General features: G+C 39.9%; 1 protein-coding gene across 1 annotated transcript in view; it reads left to right on the top strand.

Annotated features, from left to right (window-relative positions):
* Positions 1-26,628, top strand: part of cyfip2 (cytoplasmic FMR1 interacting protein 2) — a 252,229-nt gene that overhangs the window by 198,533 nt on the left and 27,068 nt on the right. The window contains exon 26 of the mRNA XM_051934205.1: positions 2,314-2,444. Coding sequence (XP_051790165.1) covers positions 2,314-2,444 — 131 coding nt within the window. The remainder of the gene's footprint in view (positions 1-2,313; positions 2,445-26,628) is intronic.

Genomic DNA, 26,628 nt, shown 5'->3' with positions numbered 1-26,628 from the left:
ATGTGCACAAAACCGAGTCCAAAACAGAACTGAGGGAATAGGGAAAAGGTTGAGGCTTTTAAAGGGGAAGACAGGAAGTGAGATCAAAGGGGCCGGGCTCATGAAGGTCTTCAGCCATAGGTTCGAGCCCGGACGTGACATCACAGGGAGCCGGAGCCGGCAAAGATACCTTCCGTAGGCTCAGTCCCGGAAGTGACGTCAAGAGGACCAGGCGGGATCTCCCGTGAATGGTCTACAGGAAAGGGAGAAAAAGAGTCAGTGCACTCTGTCACATCCCAGTATGCCTCGGAACTGCCCTTACTCAAGCCCTTTAGCTGCCTCCCATGCACACGTGTGTGACAATATTTATATCCTCTTTAATAAAACCCCTGTGTGCGTCCAGTGTCCATGTGTGTGTGTGTGTGTCTTCTGGTGAAGTGCGCATGCGCGGGGCACAGTGCGATGCTTCAAAGCAGATGCTTCAAAGGCCGCCTGACGCGTCACTCAAGACAGAGAGGGTGGGACCTATAAAATATCGCGCGACCAATCCAATCGGATTTTGGTAAATGAGGTAAGACCTAAAACATAAAACACGAAAAATCCAATCGGGTACTGAGACACGGAGACCAGCTTCCCCATTGTTGTGCAAGTGTTCACTCTGAGGATGTCAGATTTGCAATTAAGAAGCTTGGCCCAGTAAAGTGTAAAGTGTCAGTCGTTGAAGGGGTTTTCCTAAATATACGAATTTTCATGATATTACAATACGATGACTTTTAAAAGTAGATTTATTTTCGCGCACATTACATCAGTTGCTGGGGAGAATCTGCTGATTGCCCACTGTTGTGACAGAAAATTAAACGCATATTACGGACAGCAAATCCAGTAATACTGTCAGAGAAAATTACAGGCAATTTACGGAAAAAAAAAATTTTACAGTAAAAGGTCCCTTGCCATTTAATATAGACTGTTCCTACTAATGTTTATGGACTACTGCTCTAGCACCTGTTATTGTAACGGGCTTAATGTCTAGTATATATATAATGTGACTATTGCAGGTATAAAAAGTCGGGAGTGGTCTCCCTTCAACTTTTTCATATACTCAGATATGGCGATGGATATTTGAGGAGTAAACCACAAGACAATGATTATATTTATATTATGTACATTAATGAACCATCAACAACAAATCAAATAGAATAAATAATATATTGAACAATTATTATAAAAGGAAAGTTGAATAAATTAGACTGTGAAGCTGAATGAATTAATAAGTACCACTTCCGCTTAGCGGAAATACCGGTACCTCAAAGTTGATAGAAATCTACATTTTGTACCTAATACTTGTATGCAAAACATGGTTGACTTAAGTGAAAACATACTCAAGTTATCGTTTTTACATACACACAGACAGACACACAGACATAGTTCCAAAAATTGTATTTTCGGACTCAGGGAGTCCGAAACCAGAAATCAAATTTTTGGATGATTGCAATATTTTCCCTACAAGATAGTAAATCGGACTCAGGGTGCTCTAAAACTTCGAGTTTTATCAAAATCTCGAGGTCGGATTTTTGGACGATTGCAATACTTTCCCTATGAGAAAGTAAATGGGACTCAGGGAGGTCTAAAATGTCGAGATTCATAAAAATCTTGATATCGAATTTTTGAATGATTGCAATACTTTTCCTACGAGAAAGTAAATCGGACTCGGGGAGGTCTAAAACGTTGAGATTCAACAAAATCTCGATATTGAATTTTTGGAAGATTGCAATATTTTCCCTACGAGAAAGTAAATGAAACCCTGGGATGTCTAAAATGTCGAGATTCATCATAATTTCAGAATCAAATTTTTCGACAATTACAATACTTTCCCTACAAGATAGTAAATTGAACTCAGCGAAGCCTAAAATGTCGAGATTCATCATAATTTCGAAATCTGATTTTTCGACGATTACAATATTCTCCCTATGAGAATGTAAATCTTACTCAGGGAGGTCTAAAACTTCGAGATTCATCAAAATTTCAAAATTAATTTTTTGGACAATTACAATACTTTCCCTAAACATCCTATACAAGAAAGTAAAAATGAAATGTTACTAGAATATTGCATGCTAATATTGATTAATTTTCTGAGCCGGCTTCACCCCCTTTTTAGTATCTCAGGTTATATCAGGTATGAGAACAGAGCAACATCCCATAATATAAAACCTGGATTTTCAGAAGACGCACATAAACATTCCTTACCCTGAAAGCTGAAGACAGCAAGTGCTGTCCAGATATTCAGATTACGTTTCCTTTATCAGTTACTTAACGTTCATTTTTGATGTTTTTCAGGAATTTTAGAGTTTTTTCACCACCAGCTGAAGGACATAATTGAATACGCAGAACTGAAGACGGACGTATTCCAGAGTCTCCGAGAAGTGGGGAACGCAATCTTATTCTGTTTGCTCATTGAGCAAGCTTTGGTATGGTGATTTATTTTCATAAGTATCTTGTAATTCTTTTGTTTTGTGCAGTAGTGTAGATGAAGCACAAAAAATAGTTGCCTGCAAGTTATGAATTTTCTGGTTTCATTTAGAATATGCAGCTCTGCTCTGCTGGAGCCAATGGAGAAAATATTCTAGTTTTTTGACTGGATAGTGAATAAAGTCACGTTGAAGTCTCTGCCTATAGCTACAGTGGATTCAGATCGTATTCCAACCCCTTCGTTTTCTGCACACTTTTATTGTGTTGTAGATTTCATTTCAAATGGATACATTTGCCATTTTTGCCCACCAATCTCCACTCAGTTACCCATACTGACTGTGGTGGTGTGATATGTTGCCTGTCATTTGATAAATTGTTAGAGGGTATAAATTAATTATATATATTATCACAGACCTTCTCTTCCATATATATATATATATATATATATATATATATATATATATATATATATATATATATCTGCGGTGGGTTGGCACCCTGCCCGGGATTGGTTCCTGCCTTGTGCCCTGTGTTGGCTGGGATTGGCTCCAGCAGACCCCCGTGACCCTGTGTTCGGATTCAGCGGTTGGAAAATGGATGGATATATATATATACAGTACTGTGCAAAAGTTTTAGGCAGGTGTGAAAAAGTGCTGTAAACAAAGAATGCTTTCAAAAATGGAAGTGTTAATCATTTATTTTCATCAATCAACAAAATACAGTGAATGAACAAAAGAGAAATCTAAAATCAAATCAATATTTGGTGTGACCACCCTTTGCCTTCACAACAGCATCAATTCTTCTAGGTACACTTGCACACAGTTTTTGAAGGAACTCGGCTGGTAGGTTGTTCCAAACATCTTGGAGAACTAACCCCAGATCTTCTGTGGATGTAGGCTTCCTCACATCCTTCTGTCTCTTCATGTAATCCCAGACTCACTTGATGATGTTAAGATCAGGGCTCTGTGGGGGCCATACCATCACTTCCAGGACTTCTTGTTCTTCTTTACGCTGAAGATAGTTCTTAATGACTTTGGTTGTATGTTTGGGGTCGATGTCCTGCTACAGAATAAATTTGGGGCCAATCATATGCCTCCCTGATGGTATTGCATGATGGATAAGTATCTGCCTGTATTTCTCAGCATTGAGAACATCATTAATCCTGACCAAATCTCCAACTCCATTTGTAGAAATGCAGCCCCAAACGTTCCAGGAACCTCCACCATGCTTCACTGTTGCCTGCAGACACTCATTATTGTACCGCTCTCCAGCCCTTCGACAAACAAACTGCCTTCTGCTACAGCCAAATATTTCAAATTTTGACTCATCAGTCCAGAGCACCTGCTGCCATTTTTCTGCACCCCAGTTCCTATGTTTTGTGCATACTTGAGTCGCTTGGCCTTGTTTCCACGTTGGAGGTATGGCTTTTTGGCTGCAACTCTTCCATGAAGACCACTTCTGGCCAGACTTCTCCGGACAGTAGATGGGTGTACCTGGATCCCACTGGTTTCTGCCAGTTCTGAGCTAATGGCACTGTTGGACATCTTCCGATTTCGAAGGGTAATAAGCTTGATGTGTCTTTCATCTGCTGCACTAAGTTTCCTTGGCCGACCACTGCTCCTCAACGTTGCCCGTTTCTTTGTGCTTCTTCAAAAGAGCTTGAATAGCACATCTTGAAACCCCAGTCTGCTTTGAAATCTTTGTCTGGGAGAGACCTTGCTGATGCAGTAGAAGTACTTTGTGTCTTGTTGCTGTGCTCAATCTTGCCATGACATGAAACTGTCTTCCACAACCTCACCTTGGTAGCAGAGTCTGGCTGTTCCTCACCCAGTTTGAAACCTCCTACACAGCTGTTTCTGTTTCAGTTAATGACTGTGTTTCAACCTACGTGTGACATTGATGACCATTAGCACCTGTTTGGTAGAACTGGTTGATCAGACACCTGACTAGAATCCTACAAAATCCCTGACTTTGTGCAAGTGGACCTATAAGAATTGATGCTGGTTTGAAGGCAAAAGGTAGTAACACCAAATATTGATTTGATTTAGATTTCTCTTTTGTTCGCTCACTTTGCATTTTGTAAATTGATAACAATAAACAATCATTATTTATATTTCTGAAAGCATTCTTTGTTTACAGCATTTTTTCACACCTGCCTAAAACTTTTGCACAGTACTGTATGTATGTACAGTATACAGAGAGAGATAGATTTTCTGCAAGCTATTGTCACCAAAAAAAATAATAATTCTATGGCTTTCCACTAGATGGCAGCACTGTAGTAGGTAACTGTGAGGCAACATCAAAGTTTACCACCAAGATGCCTGCGTCTGTACTGGCAGCATTCTCATATACAAGTTCTCTCATATTTTTCATCTTGACAGGCTCAGTGATATATGAATCGCCACGATCCTCGAGCCCAAAGTGTTAAACTCTGTTAGATTGGATGGGGAGCGTCTGTAAACTACTTAATACTGTATATGTTTTTTAGTTATACAGTGGTGTGAAAAACTATTTGCCCCCTTCCTGATTTCTTATTCTTTTGCATGTTTGTCACACAAAATGTTTCTGATCATCAAACACATTTAACCATTAGTCAAATATAACACAAGTAAACACAAAATGCAGTTTGTAAATGGTGGTTTTTATTATTTAGGGAGAAAAAAAAATCCAAACCTACATGGCCCTGTGTGAAAAAGTAATTGCCCCCTGAACCTAATAACTGGTTGGACCACCCTTAGCAGCAATAACTGCAATCAAGCGTTTGCGATAACTTGCAATGAGTCTTTTACAGCGCTCTGGAGGAATTTTGGCCCACTCATCTTTGCAGAATTGTTGTAATTCAGCTTTATTTGAGGGTTTTCTAGCATGAACCGCCTTTTTAAGGTCATGCCATAGCATCTCAATTGGATTCAGGTCAGGACTTTGACTAGGCCACTCCAAAGTCTTCATTTTGTTTTTCTTCAGCCATTCAGAGGTGGATTTGCTGGTGTGTTTTGGGTCATTGTCCTGTTGCAGCACCCAAGATCGCTTCAGCTTGAGTTGACGAACAGATGGCCGGACATTCTCCTTCAGGATTTTTGGTAGACAGTAGAATTCATGGTTCCATCTATCACAGCAAGCCTTCCAGGTCCTGAAGCAGCAAAACAACCCCAGACCATCACACTACCACCACCATATTTTACTGTTGGTATGATGTTCTTTTTCTGAAATGCTGTGTTCCTTTTACGCCAGATGTAACGGGACATTTGCCTTCCAAAAAGTTCAACTTTTGACTCATCAGTCCACAAGGTATTTTCCCAAAAGTCTTGGCAATCATTGAGATGTTTCTTAGCAAAATTGAGACGAGCCCTAATGTTCTTTTTGCTTAACAGTGGTTTGCGTCTTGGAAATCTGCCATGCAGGCCGTTTTTTGCCCAGTCTCTTTCTTATGGTGGAGTCGTGAACACTGACCTTAATTGAGGCAAGTGAGGCCTGCAGTTCTTTAGACGTTGTCCTGGGGTCTTTTGTGACCTCTCGGATGAGTCGTCTCTGCGCTCTTGGGGTAATTTTGGTCGGCCGGCCACTCCTGGGAAGGTTCACCACTGTTCCATGTTTTTGCCATTTGTGGATAATGGCTCTCACTGTGGTTCGCTGGAGTCCCAAAGCTTTAGAAATGGCTTTATAACCTTTACCAGACTGATAGATCTCAATTACTTCTGTTCTCATTTGTTCCTGAATTTCTTTAGATCTTGGCATGATGTCTAGCTTTTGAGGTGCTTTTGGTCTACTTCTCTGTGTCAGGCAGCTCCTATTTAAGTGATTTCTTGATTGAAACAGGTGTGGCAGTAATCAGGCCTGGGGGTGGCTACGGAAATTGAACTCAGGTGTGATACACCACAGTTAGGTTATTTTTTAACAAGGGGGCAATTACTTTTTCACACAGGGCCATGTAGGTTTGGATTTTTTTTCTCCCTAAATAATAAACACCATCATTTAAAAACTGCATTTTGTGTTTACTTGTGTTATATTTGACTAATGGTTAAATGTGTTTGATGATCAGAAACATTTTGTGTGACAAACATGCAAAAGAATAAGAAATCAGGAAGGGGGCAAATAGTTTTTCACACCACTGTATATATATATATATATATATATATATATCTTGTGTACTGCACCTTTTGACTCTGGAGGACGATATTTCGTCCCACTGTGTACTGTAAGTATATTGTTAGGATGACAATAAAGCTCTACTACTACTACTACTACTAAACTGCCATCTTCAGGTCCCTCCATACATGTTTTATGGGGTTTCAAGTTCCAGCTTTGGCTAGGCACTCGGACACTTGTCCCAATGCCGCTCCAGCGATGTCTTGACTGTGCGCTTCGGGTTATTATCTTGCTGAAAGGTGCCTGAGGTGCCATACACTCATCAGCAGGTTTTCTTCAGGGATCTCTTCAGTATTTGTCTGCATTAATTATTCTCTTAATTCTAACCCTGTCCATGCTACTGAGAAGGACCCCCCTATAGCACAGCATGATGCTCTCACTCCCACGCTTTCAGGAAGGTGATGAGCAGTGCCACGTCTTCCACAGATGTAGTACTTGGAGTTCTGCCTAAAGAGTTCAGGGTTGGTCTCATCAGACCAGAGAATCCTCCTCCTCCTCCTGCTACCTGCTGAGAGTAAGCAGCCTGTCTACCATAAATGCCTGATTGATGAAGCGCAGCCTTCCCACTGGTTCTTCCATCTCAGCAGTGGAATTCTAAAGCAAAATGCTGACATACAAATGCATTCGTGGTTCTTTTATATTCCCCACCGTAATGACACGATACATTTTAAAAGTCTCACGTATCATATCTCTATTTTTTTTCTTTTTGCATCTTCACAACACTATCAGAATGTACATCAACATATTTGAGCCACAGAGAAAAAAATTAAGGACACGGTGAAAAGATCTGCTTTGTGATTAAAGTGGACATTTCGACCCTAATCTCGAAATGTCCACTTTAATCCCTTAATTCATTTTATCATTAAAGTTAGACCGTCGTAAACGTTTTGTTAAAACTGATCCAGTTGTTAATCGCTACGTTCATCTGGGGCTTCCTCCTGACCTGACAGCAGCAATCGCCACACAGAACACGTTACATTTCTGATACTCCAGCTCTCTGTACATTTAGAATCCTTAGATTCATACTTGATAACACATTTAAGTGATTAAAGTATGTATGTTACATGTTACAGATAAGTCGTTAACTTCATTTAAATAATGAATGCTGTTAATTATTACACACGGTGGTGGAGCGGTTTGCGCTGCTGTCTCGCTGGGAGTCACATCCCTGGTGTTCCCTGCCTGGTATTTCCATGTTTTCCTGGAGGGTTTCCACGGTTTCCTTGCAAAGACATGCAGGTGTGGGGATTTGGTGACGCTAAAATGACGTCATGAGTTGATGTGCCATCCAGAGATTGTTTCTGCCTCATGCCCAGCGCTAGCTGGAATGGGTGCATCCCTGGATCGATGGATGTAATCATTAAACATCCATCCTTTTCAGAGATATTGTGGCAAGGTGAATTGAATGGAACACAGCGAAGCCGAACCTGTTCTCACCGTGATGAGATCGCGCACTGCCATCTGGTGGAATCTTCTAGATTTCCGTATAGTGCGCGCGCGAGTATAAACAGTACAATGCAGTAGCGTCCAAAGGTGCATGCGTCATGTCGTCTAAAGTATAATCCCTGCATTAGAGCAGCGTTTCTCATGCTTTAAGTATTTGCGACCTGGGTTTTCATAACAGTTTTAATCGCGCCCCCCTTAATGTTTTTTTGAAATGAGCCCACTAATACCAATTTGTTCTTTTTTAATTAATGATATATCATAGATGCATATTTTATTATACCTACTTAACTTTTATCGACATTTATCTAACTGTATATTTATTTTTCTAGTATCAAAATGTAGTTTAAGTTAATTTGTTTTGGTTTCAATAGATGTATTTTTCATATTTTTGATTCTTGTTTTCTTTTTTTCACATCTTCGTGCCCCCCTTTTTGTTACTTCACACACCCCCCCCCCTCAGGGGGTCCACCCCACAGATTGAGAACCACTAGCCCGGTTCCTCAGTTTGGGCTGGACAGTTCACTTTTTGAGTCCTGGTGGTTCCAAACTACTTCCATTTCACAATTACCGTTCTTCTGGGAACGCTCAAAGCTTTAGAAATGGTTTTATCTCTTTGACCTGACCAACACCTCACCACAGTTTGATCGTGGGGGTCTACAGAGAGTTTCATGGACTTCATTGGTTCGATTTTGTGTCCTGGCCATGCAGAGCAAATTGTGGGACCTTCTATACCAGCGAAAGGCAACCTTTTTCGAGTTGCGGCGCACTAAGTCCAAAAATTTTCTTTCGTGGCGCACCTCAGGGACTGCCCATAAATAAAGTCGTGACGACACAATCTATGGACAATCGCTAATAAAAACAGTTAATTTTACAAGTTTGAAAGAAATTTTATTATTAATCAAAGGATAAATCTTAAATTTAATTAATGTGAACGCTGAGATTGTTTTTCAGCACATATGAGATTGATGCGAGGATCAATTTTCGAAAGACAGACGCGCATTTCCTTGTCGATCATTTGAAGTCTCTTGCGTTTCTTAGACTTCATTTCCGTAAATGTTGAAAAACCTTGCTCACAGAGATAAGAGCTTCCAAAAGTTCAAAAACACTAGCAATTTTAAATATTTTGCAAAAGTTTTCGCGGCGCCCCTAGAAAATTCCACGGCGCACCGGTTGCCCGACAGTGTTCTATACACAGCTACAGCTGTGCCATTCTAAAGGATGTCCAATCAATTTGATGTGCCACAGATGGACTCCAATCAGGTTCTAGAAACATCTCAAGGAGAAAGAAAGCAAACAGGAGGCACCTGAGCACAATTTGGAGGGCCACAGCAAAAGGGTCTGAATAAGTCTATCTATCTATCTATCTATCTATCTATCTATCTATCTATCTATCTATCTATCTATCTATCTATCTATCTATCTATCTATCTATCTATCTATCTATCTAGTATATAATGCCTTTCTATCTATCTATCTATCTATCTATCTATCTATCTATCTATCTATCTATCTATCTATCTATCTATCTATCTATCTATCTATCTATCTATTATATAGTGCCTTTTCTATCTATCTATCTATCTATCTATCTATCTATCTATCTATCTATCTGTCTGTCTGTCTGTCTGTCTGTCTGTCTGTCTGTCTGTCTGTCTGTCTGTCTGTCTGTCTGTCTGTCTGTCTAATTCTATGCATTGAGAGGATTTCAGTTTTTGATTTTTGATAAATTTGCAAACTTATCTGAAAATGTGCTGACTTTGTCATGATGGGTTATTAAGTGTAGCTTGATGGGCAAAAGTGGCCAACGTATCCATTGAAAATCAAAAGGATGTCCAGTCAATTTGTTTTGCCACAGATGGACTCCAATCAGGTTCTAGAAACATCTCAAGGAGAAAGAAAGCAAACAGGAGGCACCTGAGCGTAATCTCGAGCGCCTCAGCCAAGGATCTGAATACTTGGAGGAGGGAGAGATTTCAGTTTTTGATGCTTAATAAATCTGCACACCTTTCTGAAATATTGCTAATGGGTTATTAAGTGTTATGATAGATTTATCTATTTTAAATGAAATCTACAACACAATTAAGAGAAGGGGTGTGAATACTTTCCGAGTCCACTGTAAATAAAACAGTTTACACTTTTAGTTTCAGATGATCTCGTATCAATGAATTTATATGATGTGTATTTAGCAATCATCTTTTCTGAAATATGTCGTTGATTATGAATCATGTAAATGTTTTCAATGTTTTATTTCAAGGTGGTCCTTAATTTGTTGAGGAGCATTATTCCATAAATAGTTTTTATTTAAATTAGGCTGCTCCTTAATGGTTGTCCCTTGCCCGTAGTTCTTCCCAAAGAGTTCAAATCTTTCTCCTCCTGCTCTCTGTTAAGTTTAAAATTTGTAAAAAAAAAAAAAAAAAAAAAGAAAAGAAAACTATGAGGGACATTCAAAAAGTTTCTGCACTTTTTTTTTTTTTTTTAAACTCTTACTGATTAAGAATTTCAAAAAACAAATGACATCACTTTTCTACATCGTCACCTTCCTTTGCGAGGCAATTTTCCCAAAGTCATACCAACTTTTTAATGCCATTGGCAAAATAGTGTTTTTGGTTAAGCGCTTAACCACTGATGCACTGCTGCTTTCACATCATCATCATCACATGAAAATCTTCTTCCCCTTAAGGCTTCTTTGAACAGTCCAAAAAGGTGGTAATCAGATGGCGCTAAATAAAACCATAAGCTGGGTGTCCCATCACCACCCACTTCAATTGTCTGAGGGGTTCCAATGGTTTTGGCGGGCATGGTCGTACAACAACATAATTCCCTTTGACAGATTTCCTCTTCTTTTCAAATGGATTGTGGGTTTCGATTCAACATGTTGCACTTGTGAGAAGTTGTTCCATGTTTCCGATAAGGTTTCCAGAGTAGGCCCTTGAGTGTCCCAGAAGACGGTCAACATCAACTTTCCTGCGTCTTGAATTTCTTTGCTACAGGAGACGATGGATGCTTCCATTACACACTCCGCTGCTTGCTTTCGGCCTCATAACAGTGAACCCACGTGTCATCACCAGTGACTATCTGCTGCAGATCATTGCCACCTTCTTCACGGGCCAAGTGTCGGCAACAAACGTCTAAGCACCTGCACTTCTGCTCCTCTGTCAGTTTCTTAGGCATCCACCGGGCACACGCTTTACTGAACTTAATGAATCGTCATGAATCAGGGCACACATAGGCAGACCCCACACTCACATTTAGCTCTCCTGCAACCTCTGAAAGGAATTATTAAGGATAAGATTGAGCAACACCTGGCAAGGACAGGAGTTATTAGGAACAGTCAGCATGGGATCAGAAGAAGGAGTTGGTGTTTTACTAACATGCTGGAATTCTATGAGGAGGCAACAAAAGGATACGATCAAAGTGGAGCAGATGATATTATTTATCTGGGCTTTCAGAAAGCATTTGATAAGGTGCCACATGAGAGGTTGGGCATCAAATTAAAAGAAGTGGGGAGTTCAGTGTAAAAGAAGTGGGAGTTCAGTGGGTGCAGAATTGGCTCAGACACAGGAAGCAGAGGGTGATGGTGTGAGGAACCTCATCAGAACTGGCCAATGTTAAGAGTGGTGACCAGCAGGTGTCAGTGTTAGGGTTGCTGCTATTTTTAATATTTATAAATGATTTAGATAGGAATAGAAGTAACAAGCTGGTTAAGTTTGCAGATGATACCAAGATAGGTGGATTAGCAGATAATTTGGAATCCGTTATATCATTACAGAAGTTCTTGGACAGCAGACAGGCTCGGGCGGATTTGTGGCCGATGAAATTTAATGTCAGTAAATGTAAAATATTGCACATAGGCAGTAAAAATTGTGAGGTTTGAATACACAATGGGCGAGAGTCCACCTTATGAGAAGGATTTAGGAGTCGTAGTGGACTCTAAGCTATCGACTTCCCGACAGTGTTCAGAAGCCATTAAGAAGGCTAACAGAATGTCAGGTTATATAGCGCCTTGATGTGTGGAGTACAAGTCACAGGAGGTTCTGCTCAAGCTTTATTACACACTGGTGAGGCCTCATCTGGAGTACTGGGTGCAGTTTTGGTCTCCAGGCTACAAAAAGGACATAGCAGCACTAGAGAAAGTCCAGAGAAGAGCGACACGGCTGATTCCAGGGGATGAGTTATGAGGAAAGATTAAAAGAGCCGAGCCTTTACAGTTTAAGCATAGGAAGTATAAATGTGAGATTAGAATACCCAATGGGAGGTCTGAAAATCGAGAGTCCACCTTATGAGAAGGCTTTAGGAGTCATAGTCTCTGCACTATCAACTTCCAGACAGTGTTGAGAAGCCATTAAGAAGGCAAACCGAATGTCAGGTTATATATCACACCTTTGTGTAGAGTATTTTCACAGCCATCTCTAGGGTATATAGAGAATGGTCCAAAAAAGGGAAAATATCCAGTGAGTGGCAGTTATATGGGCAACAATGCCTTGTTGATGCCAGAGGACAGAGGGGAATGGCCAGACTGGTCTGAGCTGATAGAAAGTCAACAGGAACTCAGATGAGCACTCGTTACAATTAGGGCATGCAGAAGAGCATCTCTGAACACAAACACGTTGAACCCTGAAGCAGATGGGGGGCTACAGCCTCTGGAGACCACACCGGGTGTCACTCCTGTCAGCTAAGAACAGGCAAATGAGGCTATCACCTGCTAGACCGTGTTTAGAAGCCATTAAGAAGGCTAACAGAATGTCAGGTTATATAGCGCCTTGATGTGTGGAGTACAAGTCACAGGAGGTTCTGCTCAAGCTTTATAACACACTGGTGAGGCCTCATCTCGAGTACTGGGTGCAGTTTTGGTCTCCAGGCTACAAAAAGGACATAGCAGCACTAGAGAAGGTCCAGAGAAGAGTGACTAGGCTGATTCCAGGGCTACAGGGGATGAGTTATGAGGAAAGATTAAAAGAGCTGAGCCTTTACAGTTTAAGGAAAAGAAGATTAAGAGGAGACCTGAGTGAAGTGTTTAAAATTATGAAGGGAATTAGTCCAGTGGATCGACTTTAAAATTAGTTTAACAGGAACAGAGGGACACACTTAAAAATTCATACAAACATTAGCAAGTTCAAGAAGGTTCTGCTCAAGCTTTATAACACACTGGTGAGGCCTCATCTGGAGACCTGGGTGCAGTTTTGGTTTCCAGGCTACAAAACGGACATAGCAGCGCTAGAAAAGGTCCAGAGAAGAGCAACTAGGCTGATTCCAGGGCTACAGGGGATGAGTTACGAGGAAAGATTAAAAGAGCTGAGCCTTTACAGTTTAAGGAAAAGAAGATTAAGAGGAGACCTGAGTGAAGTGTTTAAAATTATGAAGGGAATTAGTCCAGTGGATCGAGACTGTTATTTTAAAATGAGTTCATCAAGAACACGGGGACACCGTTGGAAACTTGTTAAGGGGAAATTTCGCACAAACATTAGGAAGTTTTTCTTTACAGAAAGAACAATAGACACTTGGAATAAGCGACCAAGTAGTGTGGTTGACAGTCAGACTTTAGGGACTTTCAAAACTCGACTTGATGTTTTTTTGGAAGAAATAAGTGGATAGAACTGGCGAGCTTTGTTTGGCTGAATGGCCTGTTCTTATCTAGAGTGTTCTAATGTTCTCTTCAGCTGTTATTCTTCTGTTTTCGCGAATCAGTTTCGCTCTGCATCTGCCACACTAGTACCGCCATTTTCAAACATTTCAATCCACTCCTGGACGACTCTATGGGAGAGAACTTTATCACCATACTGAGCACACACATGCGGAGATGACTTTGTGCTCCCAGCGCACCTTCTGCCCACAAGAAGCGTATGACAGAACGCTGTTCCTCTTTGGTATAATTTCTACGTTTGGCAGCCATTATCACCTCAGGGTGACAACTCTTACACTGAACTGCATGGGCAGCCGGTTTGCCAGACAGAACTGATCACATGACCCTCTCAGACACGCCCAATTACTTCTCCTCCCGCCTTCACCGTTTCCAACGCAAGTATAGTACTAGGGTGTTGTACCGTGTTAGCCATTATGAATGTAGTGAGAAGTCAAGCAAAATGACACCTTTTATTGGCTAATTTAAAAGATTACAATATGCCAGCTTTCAAGGCAACTCAGGCACCTTCTTCAGGCAAGAGATTACAGGCCTGATTTGCCTCAAAAGCTGGCATATTGTAATCTTTTTAGTTAGCCAATAAAAGATGTCATTTTGCTTGACTTCTCACAACACAAATATTTAAGTGCGGAAACTTTTTGAACGTCCCTCGTACAATAATGAGGAAATTAACCTCTTCAGAATAGCCGTGCTGTTTTCTGACTTTGACAGTTGTCAAGCCCTGCTACTGACACCACTGTGTGACCCTGAGCAGGTCACGTCACCTGCCTGTGCTTCAATTGGGAAAACCCAAAGAAATGGAGCCAGTTGTATCATAAATGTTGTAAGTCGTCTTGGATAAAGGTGTCAGCCAGATAAGTAAATGTGAATGTAATTTAATATCTTAAAAGATCTACAATGTGCCAGGCCTCAGCGTCACCATGAAGATCAGGCAGCCTCGTGTTTTTTGTTTTTTTTTTGACTACACTACATGGCTAAAAGTTTGTGGACACCTGACCCTCACATACAGTATGAGCTTGCTGGACATCCTGTTCCAAAACTCCACTGACATTGATGTGGCATTGGTCCCCCTGTTGGAGTTTCTGCTCTTCTGGGAAGGCTTTCCACCTGATTTTGTAATAAATCTGTGCCCATTCAGTCCACAAGAGAATTTGTGAGGTCAGGTACTGCTGTTGGATTAGAAGACGTGGCTCACAATCGACGTCCAATTCATCCCAAAAGGTGTTCAGTAGGGTTGAATTCAAGGTTCTGTGCAGGCCATTCGACTCCCTCCATGTTTTTTATGGACCTGGCTTTATGCGCAGGGGCACAGTCATGTTGGATCTGAAACGGGGCTTCAGTAAACTGTTGCCTGAAAGTTGGAATTGCACAATTGTCTAAAATGTCTTTGTATGCCACAGCATTAACAGGGCCCTTCACTAGAAACAAGGGGCCAAGTCCGAACTCTTAGAAACAGCCCCAGACTACTATCTCTCCTCCACCAAATCAGAAGAAGACATTGTATTTATATAGCGCCTTTCAAGACACTCACATAGATCGAGAAGGAGGAGCCACTTGAACCACCACTAAGGTGTGGCATCCACCTGGATGATGCGACAGCAGCCCCTCTTGTTCCAATACATCAACCACACATTAGTTATAAGGTGGCGAAGTGCTGGGAAAAATAGGAAATGAAGGGGCAGGGAATGATTAGGGTGCCACCTTACTTTTACGAAGGATGCCCAGGGATCTTTGATGACCTCAAAGAAACAGGACCTCGGTTTTACATCCCATCCAAAGGTTGCCGGCATTTGTGCAGCACGGTGTCCCCATCACTGCACTGGTGGACGGCATTGGGGTCCACATACAAACCGCAGGGCAAGTGTGCCACCTGCTGGCCTCACCAACATCTCTTCCAACAGCAAGCCAAGCTGTTCCTGGTTGGTCTTCTATCCAAGTACTGGCTGGGCCTGATAATCAAGTGGATGGCCTGTCCTGAAATGGAATTTTATGTAATTATATCCACCTGACTTGTGCCCTGTGCTTGCTGGGATAGATTCCAGCTTCCCTGTAACTCTGCTCAGGACAAAACAGGTTTAGAAAAGGGATGAATTATTATTATTATTATTATTATTATTACGTATTAATTATTTTTGTTTGTTTAGATTGTGTTGGTTTGGACATGTGCAGAGGAGCGATGTTGGGTATATTGGGAAAAGGGTGCTAAGGATAGAGCTGCCAGGTAAGGGGAACAGAGGAAGGCCTAAGAGAAGGATTTTGGATGTAGTGAGAGAGGACGTGCAGGTGATGGGTGTGACAGAACAAGATGATGAGGACAGGAAAAGATGGAAGAAGATGGTCCGCTGTGGCGACCCCTAACGGGAGCAGCCGAAATAAGAAGAATGATTTTGCTTGTTTATATTCAGATGAGTTACCTCTTTTCAAGTGCATGTGGTATGCACCAAACCCAGGTTTGTCCACCAGATTGCCAGATGGTGAAGAATGGTTTATCACTCCAGAGAATGTGTTTCCACTGCTCCAATGGCAGCCTGCTTTACATCACTGGCATTGCGCATAGTGATCTTAGTTAGGGCTTGTGTGCAGCTGTTCCATGGAATCTATCTATCTAACTATCTACAGTGATATGAAAGAGTTTGGGAACCCCTCTTAATTCTTTGGATTTTTGTTTATCATTGGCTGAACTTCCTTTTAATATCTGACATGCCTTATGGACACAGTAATATTTCAGCAGTGACATTAAATTTATTGGATTAACAGAAAATATAAAATATGCATCATAACAAAATTAGACAGGTGCATAAATGTGGGCACCCCAATAGAGATATGACATCAATACTTAGTTGAGCCTCCTTTTGCTAATCTAACAGCCTCTAGACGCTGTCCTCTTATAGCCTTTGATGAGTGTCTGGATTCTGGATGGAGGTATTTCTGACCATTCTTCATACAAAATCTCTCCAGTTCAGTTCAATTTGATGGACAGCCTGCTTCAAATCATCCCATAGATTTTCGATGATATTCAAGTCAGGGGACTGTGACGGCCATTCCAGAACATTGTACTTCTCCCTCTGCATGAATGCCTTTGTAGATTTTGAACTGTGTTTTGTGTCATTGTCTTGTTGGAATATCCAACCCCTGCGTAACTTCAACTTTGTGACTGATGCTTGAACATTATCCTGAAGAATTTGTTGATATTGTGTTGAATTCATCAGACCCTCGACTTTAACAAGGGCCCCAGTCCCTGAACTAGCCACACAGCCCCACAGCATGATGGAACCTCCACCAAATGTGACAGTAGGTAGCAGGTGTTTTTCTTGGAATGTAACGTTCGTCTTCCGCCATGCAAAGCGCTTTTTGTTATGATCAAATAACTCAATTTTTTGTCTCATCAGTCCAAAAGGCATTGGCATACAACAAGCGACTCTGTTTGTGGCGTGAGTGCAGAAAAGGGCTTCTTTCTCATCACCCCTGCCATACAAATGTTCTTTGTGCAAATTGCACTGAATTATAGAACGATGTACAGATTACACCATCTGCAGCAAGATGTTCTTGCAGGTCTTTGGAGGTGATCTGTGCGTTGTCTGTCACCATTCTCACAATCCTGCTCATATGCCGCTCCTGTATTTTTCTTGGCCTGCTGGACCTGCTGGGTTTAACAGCAACTGTGCCTGTGGCCTTCCATTTCCTGATTCCATTCCTTACAGTTGAAACTGACAGTTTAAACCTCTGAGATGGCTTTTTGTAGCCTTCCCCTAAATCAGGAGACTCAACAATCTTTATTTTCAGATCTTTGGTGAGTTGCTTTGAGGATCCCATGCTGTCACTCTTCACAGGAGAGTCAAAGGGAAGGAAGCCCAACTTGTAATTGACCACCTTAAATACCTTTATATCTCATGACTGGACACAGCTGTCTATGAAGTTCAAGGCTTAGCGAGCTCATCACACCAATTTGATGTTGTAAGTAATCAGCATTGAGCAGTGACAGGCATTCAAATCAGCCCAAATGACAAGGGGACCCACATTTGTGCACAGCCAGTTTTTCACATTTGATTTAATTTCATACAACTAAATACTGCGTCACTAAAAATCTTTGTTCGGAAAACACCGCAGGTACTCAGATGTTCATAGGAAATGAAAGACATACCACTGTTATCTTTATTGTTGAAAGGAGAGTACATTATTATGCAGGTTGAGAGGGGCTCCCCAAACTTTTCATATGACACTATCTATCTATCTATCTATCTATCTATCTATCTATCTATCTATCTATCTATCTATCTGTCTATCTCGCTAATTATAGTACAATTAATATCTGTCTGTCTGTCTATCAGGTGATTTTTACACACTTAATCTCTCGGTGTCCCCACTCCTGGTCTGCTACTTTGTGGCTCAGCTGTTGTTGCTCCTTGATGCTTCCCCCTTCTCGATGATACACTTATGGCTGAGCGGGACAGATCACATCCTGACTTGTGGTAAAGCTGGCACCCTATGACAGTGCCATGTTTCTTCAGTGTGACCCATTCTACTGCCGATGGAGATTCAGCGGCTATGTCCCTAATTTGATGCACTTCAACTCATTAATTTAGAGGGCTGTCCACGTACTTCTAGCCATCTATTATACTGTATATTACTTTCTCAGTAATGTTGACCTTGTTCATAAATTGTAAAGCATTGTTGCATGCAGATGCTGCTGTTTTCAATCTGTAACAGTCTGTGATGTTAATTTACTAATTGCATTTAGCATGAAGATTTTCTGTTGCTCTGTGTCACACAATTCCTGATTTCACCTAAAACAAAACCTTCTCTTTTTTTATTTCATGCTGGCATCTTCAAAGGTGGTAAGGTATTTGGTCATTTACATGGTAATGGCAGGCGTACTGCTCACTTGTTCTGTGTCTTTAGTTGACTCATTTATCACTTCATGATGGTTTTCTTACCATGCAAACAACTTGTGTGCCTTTTACATCATTTAGGAGTGTGGAGTGCATTCTATGAGCCTTTTATTTTACTCAAGTACATAAAATAAATGTTTTCAGCACTAAGAATTAATTTTTTTCTGTTTTTATCTATTTTAGTTGAGCGTAACAGTGGTGCAATGGTTTTGCCACTGCCTTGCAGTAAAGGTTGTTTTTTATTTTCCCAGTGTACTAACACATATAAACAGGGATGCTCCAAATCCTTTTCTTGACCCTTTGGTTTTGAATTCACAATAATTAATTCATAAAAAGAAAAATTTGAGCATGAGCGTCAGTAGGCTTTGCACCCTAGGAACCAAGTTACCCGAACTATTCTCTAACATTTCAGTAATTATTTACCACTCTGATGCTGGTCTTTCTAATCATAAAATAGGTCATTATAATAGCAATTACCATGAAGAATTCATAATTAATTGCAGAAGTGCGGTATTTGAAGGTTCCTATAGAGCGCCTCTTTTTCTTGCACGATTTGCTCAAAAAACTTATCAGCACATCGTCATCTCATAACAGGCTGACGTTTTCAGTTTGGTATTTTTCCGTCCAGCCGTTTTAGCTCTGGACTGTCCTCAAGAAACTGTGACACATACCCACAGATATATATTTATATATATCGTATATACTCGTGTTTAAGTTCTCAAGTGAATAAGTTGGGACTTGATTTTACAGTATAATTTCCAGTATTTTATAATGTCGGTCGTATAAGTCGAATGCGGAAAACTCACGCTATTGGTCCAAGAGATTATTATATGCTAACGCCCACGTGAGAGAGTAACCACCGAGCACACGGCCTTTTTCTTCTATGTATTTTGCCTATGTGACCACACGGTAATACCCAAACTATTCAGAAGTGATGTTTGCACTGTTTTGTGTTTTTTGTATCTCAAACCTTCATACACTTTTATCGTAAGAGCATCCCATATCTACGATGGAGCGTTCAGTCAGAAGAAAATATGAAGCTGGTTTTAAATTAAAAGTCGTTGAAGTAGCGAAAGAAATCGGTAATTGCACTGCTGCAACAAAATTCAATGTGTCTGAGAAACTAATGTGAGATTGAAGGAGGCAAAAAGATGTAAAAAAAAAAAAACAATTAAGTGTCATATTTTTGAACAGGCGTATAAGTCGGAGTCTGAATTTATGATCGATTTTTTCAGGTTTCAAGACCCGACTTATATGCGAGCAACATAAACATATATATATATATATATATATATATATATATATATATATATACATACATATACATATACATATACTCTATATGCATAAAATCCGAAGCCTAAAAGTGCAATGATTTTATGTGACATTTTTTGTCATGCTTTAAATTGGGCTTATTTTAAAGCCTATGATATGTTTGGTATCATTCTTTTCAGAATTTATCGAACTGTAATGTGATCTTGTTAGATTTTCAGATTCTTATTCTGTTTTTAAATTATAAACTAAAAAATATTAAGAACTCACGTCCTGCAAGACGAGACTTTGTGCCAAGAGATTTAACCACACCCAGGGACGAAAATAAAAGACAAAGAGCAGGACAGCTGCTGTACAGGCATCTAAATGCAGATCACACGGCACGGCTGCAGCAGCTGCAGCTGATCGAGCAAAGAGGAGTTAAAAAACACCATTGTATCACAGTTTAAGAGGGGTTATGGAGGAGTGACCGCGTCTCCTTGGGGTGCGTTCAGCCCCTCTCTTCGCAATGCGAGCGGCAGAGACGTGAAGTGGCTGGCACGTAGCACAGGCCACTTATTGGTGAGCAAAGCGAGCAGGGGGAATGCCCTAGTATGTGTATACAGTGGACCCTTGACTTACAAACTCAATTCGTTCGTGAGGGCTGGTTGTAACTCAAGTTGGTTGTAAGTCGAGACTATTTTCCCATAAGAAATAATGGAAATACCCATAATGCTTTCCAAACCTCCCACAGCAGCACTTACTTAACCTTTTCATAATAAAAAAGGGTTGTATAATGTGCATAATTTACCAAAACACCAATAATTTTTCTAATGTACTAACAAAAAAGTTATAAAAAGTGCCTAGCCTACCAGAAACAACAATTTCATACTGTACTCACCATTTAAGTTGACATCTTTGGGCTGCAGGAAGGGAGGAGGAGGAGAATGAAATGGAAGGTGGTTATCATTTGGAAGGAGCCTCCTTATACAAATCTTTTCTTTGTAAAATTGTCGAGATGGTGGATTTCGACATGCTGTACATATTAGCGAGATCAGTCACACGAACACCACTCTCATATTTCCGCACAATTTCCTTCTTCATTTCGATTGTGATCGCTTTCTTTACTTTCGTTACCTTCACTTCCTTCCTTAGCAATTATGGAAAAAAATTATATAAATCACTGCACTGACTGAAATTACGTCCATAAACACATGTATCTGGGCCCCGACTAACGCTTACGAACGCTCTCAGCTGTTTGTTTACAATCGCGCAAGCGGATACACGTGAGCGCATTCGGGTCGTAACGCAAGATGTTGGTCGTAAATCAAAACAAAAATTTTGTTCGTAAATCAAGTTGTTCGCATGTCAGCCCGGTTGTATATCAAGGGTCGACTGTGTATATATATATATATATATATTATATATATATATATATATATATATATATATATATACAGTATATATATATATATATACAGTATATATATATATATATATATATGCACACATATATATACACACACACACATACTAGCTAATGGCTAATGCTTACAAAGATCTCTTGTAATGAATTGGCTGATATAAAAATATGGACACCATTTTATTTCAGTTTTTGATTATGTACCAAGTCTGTGCTGTATACAAAAATCACACAAAAGGAGAGAATATGTTGAGCAAGGAACTACAGATTCACACTAACCATCAGTGTCACATACCATCACAGTAAAAGAACACCAAATTTTATCTGGAAGAATGTTTTAACGTGTCGAATGCTGTCCAGTGCCGTGATGTGTATTGAATTTTCGAAATCAGTACGTCTAAGTTTCTTATGTGATATTGAATTTCAGAAATTGTTTGCAAAAAAATAAAAAAATTGGCAACCATGCTGTTGAAACTACCATAGGGTAGTTTCACCCCCTTAGGGTAGGAGTTTTGCAAAATCCGTTCTTATCCCTCACCAAGACCTTAAAACAAACCTCCATGCCAAATTCCAAAATTCTAGTACTTGAGCTTTAGAAGATCAAGTGGATTTTCACTATTATGTATGTATATATATATATATATATATATATATATATATATATATATATATATATATATATATATACTGTACATAAAATAAAGAAGTACACCAAAAACTAAAATACTAACAGACAAGTTTTAAAAAGCTGAGTTAAAAAGTTTTCAGGCAGGATTTAAAAGTGACCAAAGTTGCTGCTGACCTCATATAAAAAGGTTGACTATTCCAAAGCTTTGGAACAGCTTCTGTAAAAGCACCGTCTTCTCTAAGCTCAAGTCTCGATCTCAGCACGACCGATAACTTCTGGTCAGAGGACCCCCGAGAAGGAAAGTAAGGGTGTAAGAGGTCAGTAAGATAAAAGGGGGCTAAACCATCCAGGAACTTAAAAACAAACAGTAAAATGTGAAACTCAATCCTGTAGTGCACAGGAAGCCAGTGAAGAGACGCTAAGACTGGTGTGAATGGATTCTAAGACATTGATCTGACTTAATGTTCTTAGTCTGAATGACAAAACAAAACAAGATTGTGTGTTTTGGACCTTCTGATCTACAGAAATTAATCTTTGCCCCTTGGCAACCTCCTGTAAACCCTTCACAAATAAATCTTGCTGTAGTTTTTGATAATGCCCTCAAATTTGAGAAAGAAATTGGCTATTCGTCTAGGAGGGTATTGGCTAAAGTCAAGCCCCTTTCTTCCTGACCATGATGGTTAAACACTGATTGATGTATTTGTCTCTTCTCTGGTTGACTGTCGCAACTTATGATACTTTGGAGTTAATCAGTAACCAGAGAACTTGAGCTGAAGTTAAGAGGCTCTGGCATCTGCATCTTAAGCAAAAGATTTGTGACGGCAAAGCGGGTAATGCCAGTCTGACCTACAACTTTAATAAAGATATGACTAAGAAATTGCCATGTTTGGGAAATCCACCTTAACTTTGTCTGCTTCTGTGCCAAATGCCATCCTCGCCCTGTCACTGTGTGTCTTCTGTTCCACACGTTTGCAGATCTTCTTCCCACTGAGTGCATAAACAGCCTGCCATGTCCCTATTTGACCCGTGTCACTCCTCTCACTGATGAGCTCAACGTTTCATTTTGTTTGGTGGCTCTAGTCTCTATTCTTCAACATATGTGCATGAACATCGGCCATGGAGATTTTCTCCCACACAGAAAATTCTACTGGGTCTCAGTGAAGCCAGCGACAGGCACAGGGACAGGACGCCTCCATGCAAATATTTGCACTGCGCCTGTATTTACATGTAGCTCAGTTCTTACATTAAATCAATTGGCTCTATTAGTTCTTGAGTGAAATGGGCTCCATATTTGTTTGGTTTTTTCCAGTTTTTTTTTCCCCTTTCAAAAATCGTGTGCTCACTTATTTTGTAGTTCTGTATGTTGGCATAAAATTTATTCTTTCTTGCAATGCCATCCTTGTTCTCCATCCTTTGTGTTGTAAAGGAGAATGAAGAGTGTAACAATACAGTCATGGAGTTGGACTGAGTGAAGAAATACTTTTCTACAGTCTGCATCAGTGTGTGCCAGCCACAACTTGACTTTCTATATTAATTATATATATATGTGTGTATATATATATATATATATATATATATATATTTATATATATATATAATATATATATACAGTACTGTGCAAAAGTTTTAGGCAGGTGTGAAAAAATGCTGTAAACAAAGAATGCTTTCAGAAATATAAATAATGATTGTTTATTGTTATCAATTTACAAAATGCAAAGTCAGCGAACAAAAGAGAAATCTAAATCAAATCAATATTTGGTGTTTCTACCTTTTGCCTTCAAACCAGCATCAATTCTTATAGGTCCACTTGCACAAAGTCAGGGATTTTGTAGGATTCTAGTCAGGTGTCTGATCAACCAATTCTACCAAACAGGTGCTAATGATCATCAATGTCACACGTAGGTTGAAACACAGTCATTAACTGGAACAGAAACAGTTGTGTAGGAGACTTCAAACTGGGTGAGGAACAGCCAAACTCTGCTACCAAGGTGAGGTTGTGGAAGACAGTTTCATGTCATGGCAAGATTGAGCACAGCAACAAGACACAAGGTAGTTCTACTGCATCAGCAAGGTCTCTCCCAGACAAAGATTTCAAAGCAGACTGGGGTTTCAAGATGTGCTGTTCAAGCTCTTTTGAAGAAGCACAAAGAAACGGGTAACGCTGAGGATCGTAGAGGCAGTGGTCGGCCAAGGACACTTAGTGCAGCAGACGAAAGACACATCAAGCTTATTACCCTTCGAAATCGGAAGATGTCCAGCAGTGCCATCAGCTCAGAACTGGCAGAAACCACTGGGACCAGGTACACCCATCTACTGTCTGGAGAAGTCTGGCCAGAAGTGGTCTTCATGGAAGAGTTGCAGCCAAAAAGCCATACCTCCGACGTGGAAACAAGGCCAAGCGACTCAAGTATTCACAAAAACATAGGAACTGGGGTGCAGAAAAATGGCAGCAGGTTCTCTGGACTGATGAGTCAAAATTTGAAATATTTGGCTGTAGCAGAAGGCAGTTTGTTTGTCGAAGGGCTGGAGAGCGGTACAATAATGAGTGTCTGCAGGCAACAGTGAAGCATGGTGGAGGTTCCTTGAATGTTTGGGGCTGCATTTCTTCAAATGGAGTTGGAGATTTGGTCAGGATTAATGATGTTCTCAATGCTGAGAAATACAGGCAGATACTTATCCATCATGCAATACCATCAGGGAGGCGTATGATTGGCCCCAAATTTATTCTGCAGCAGGACAACGACCCCAAACATACAGCCAAAGTCATTAAGAACTATCTTTAGCATAAAGAAGAACAAGAAGTCCTGGAAGTGATGGTATGGCCCCCACAGAGCCCTGATCTTAACATCATCGAGTGTGTCTGGGATTACATGAAGAGACAGAAGGATGTGAGGAAGCCTACATCCACAGAAGATCTGGGGTTAGTTCTCTAAGATGTTTGGAACAACCTACCAGCCGAATTCCTTCAAAAACTGTGTGCAAGTGTACCTAGAAGAATTGATGCTGTTGTGAAGGCAAAGGGTGGTCACACCAAATATTGATTTGATTTAGATTTCTCTTTTGTTCATTCACTGTATTTTGTTGATTGATGAAAATAAATGATTAACACTTCCATTGTTGAAAGCATTCTTTATTTACAGCATTTTTTCACACCTGCCTAAAACTTTTGCACAATACTGTATATATATATATATATATATATATATATATATATATATATATATATATATTAAAGATAGAAAATACTCTGGTTACTCTGTTTGTTATTGAAGTAAATTCTAAGTGTGAATATGTAACTGTTGATTTTTGTGTATAAGAAACAGTTTCATTTGAAGGTAAACTGAAAAAAAAATTATAACATTAAAACTGTCACTGTGACTGTTCTGTAACCAGAAAATGCTTCCTCAACCAGATTTATTTTTCAGGTATTCAGGTTTGTTAAGGTACTGAGTGAGTTCCCTGTATTACATAACACTTCTGCTTTTTTAGCAAAGCAGTTTTAAACCAACCAAAAGTGTTGTATTATTAATTAAATATTTTTACAGAATTAATTAAATGTATTTCTTCATAGTCTTAGATAGATAGCTATGCATGAAAGGCACTGTATAATAGATAGATAGAAATTCTGGCAAGACTATTAAAACAGATTAATTGTCCCTCTTGTAGTAAATTTGTGAATTTCCCCTTGGGGATTAATAAAGTATCTATCTATCTATCTATCTATCTATCTATCTATCTATCTATCTATCTATCTATCTATCTATCTATCTATCTATCTATCTATCTATCTATCTATCTATCTATCTATCTAAATTTTGTGCCCTTTCCAAGAGATGAACCCTGGATCAATACAATATAGAGTTACATCTTTCATATTTTTAATGCAGCTGGTTTTTATTTCTCCCCTCCTTACTCCCATGTCCTGGTATGCTGTTCATATCAGATGACTAAATGAACCACAAATCCAAAGCCCCCTCTCTTTGACCTCTCATATAGTTATGTCTGAGTAAGGAAAAAAGCCTGCAAAAGGTAAAAAATAAGAAATAAAAATCATGCTGATGTCAAAATTAAGTGCTAGTAATCACAAAGAGTTTTGTGCATATAGATATAGTGAGAAGTCAAGCAATATGACACCTTTTATTTGCTAACTAAAAAGATTACAATATGCAAGCTTTTCAGGCAACTCAGGCCCCTTCTTGAGGCAAAATGTAACTAATGCTACACAATGACGAAACGCTGAAAAATGTTTTTCCAGAACTTCCCCTCCTGGCATACAGACAACCGCCAAACCTGCAGCAACTAATCGTCCAAAACTCCCTAAGTGAACCAACAGAAAATGGCACATCTCCCTGCCTACAGAAAAGATTTATGATAAGATGGTGTAGTTATACCACACTGCCAACTAGAACATCACATAAAGGGATCATCTAATGTGGTCTGCCTGATTCTCTGTATGAAATGTCCTGACACTGCACTGTATGTGGGAGAAACTGGACAAACACTCCGCCAAAGAATGAACTTCCACAGGGTCCACATCAAGCCTGGCAAGGCTCCTGTAGCAGCCCACCTCAACAGCCATGGCTTCATGGACATGAAGAAGGGGCCTGAGTTGCCTCGAAAGCTTGTAATCTTTTTAGTTAGGCAATAAAAGGTGTTATTATGCTTGACTTCTCACTACATTCATAATGGCTAACACAGTACAACATCGTAGTACTACTGCATATAGATAGATAAACAGATATCAAAGGCACTATATGATAGA

The sequence above is a fragment of the Erpetoichthys calabaricus genome, chromosome 11 (assembly GCF_900747795.2).
Source record: "Erpetoichthys calabaricus chromosome 11, fErpCal1.3, whole genome shotgun sequence".
NCBI lineage: Eukaryota > Metazoa > Chordata > Cladistia > Polypteriformes > Polypteridae > Erpetoichthys > Erpetoichthys calabaricus.
This window is presented reverse-complemented; position numbering and strand designations above follow the sequence as displayed.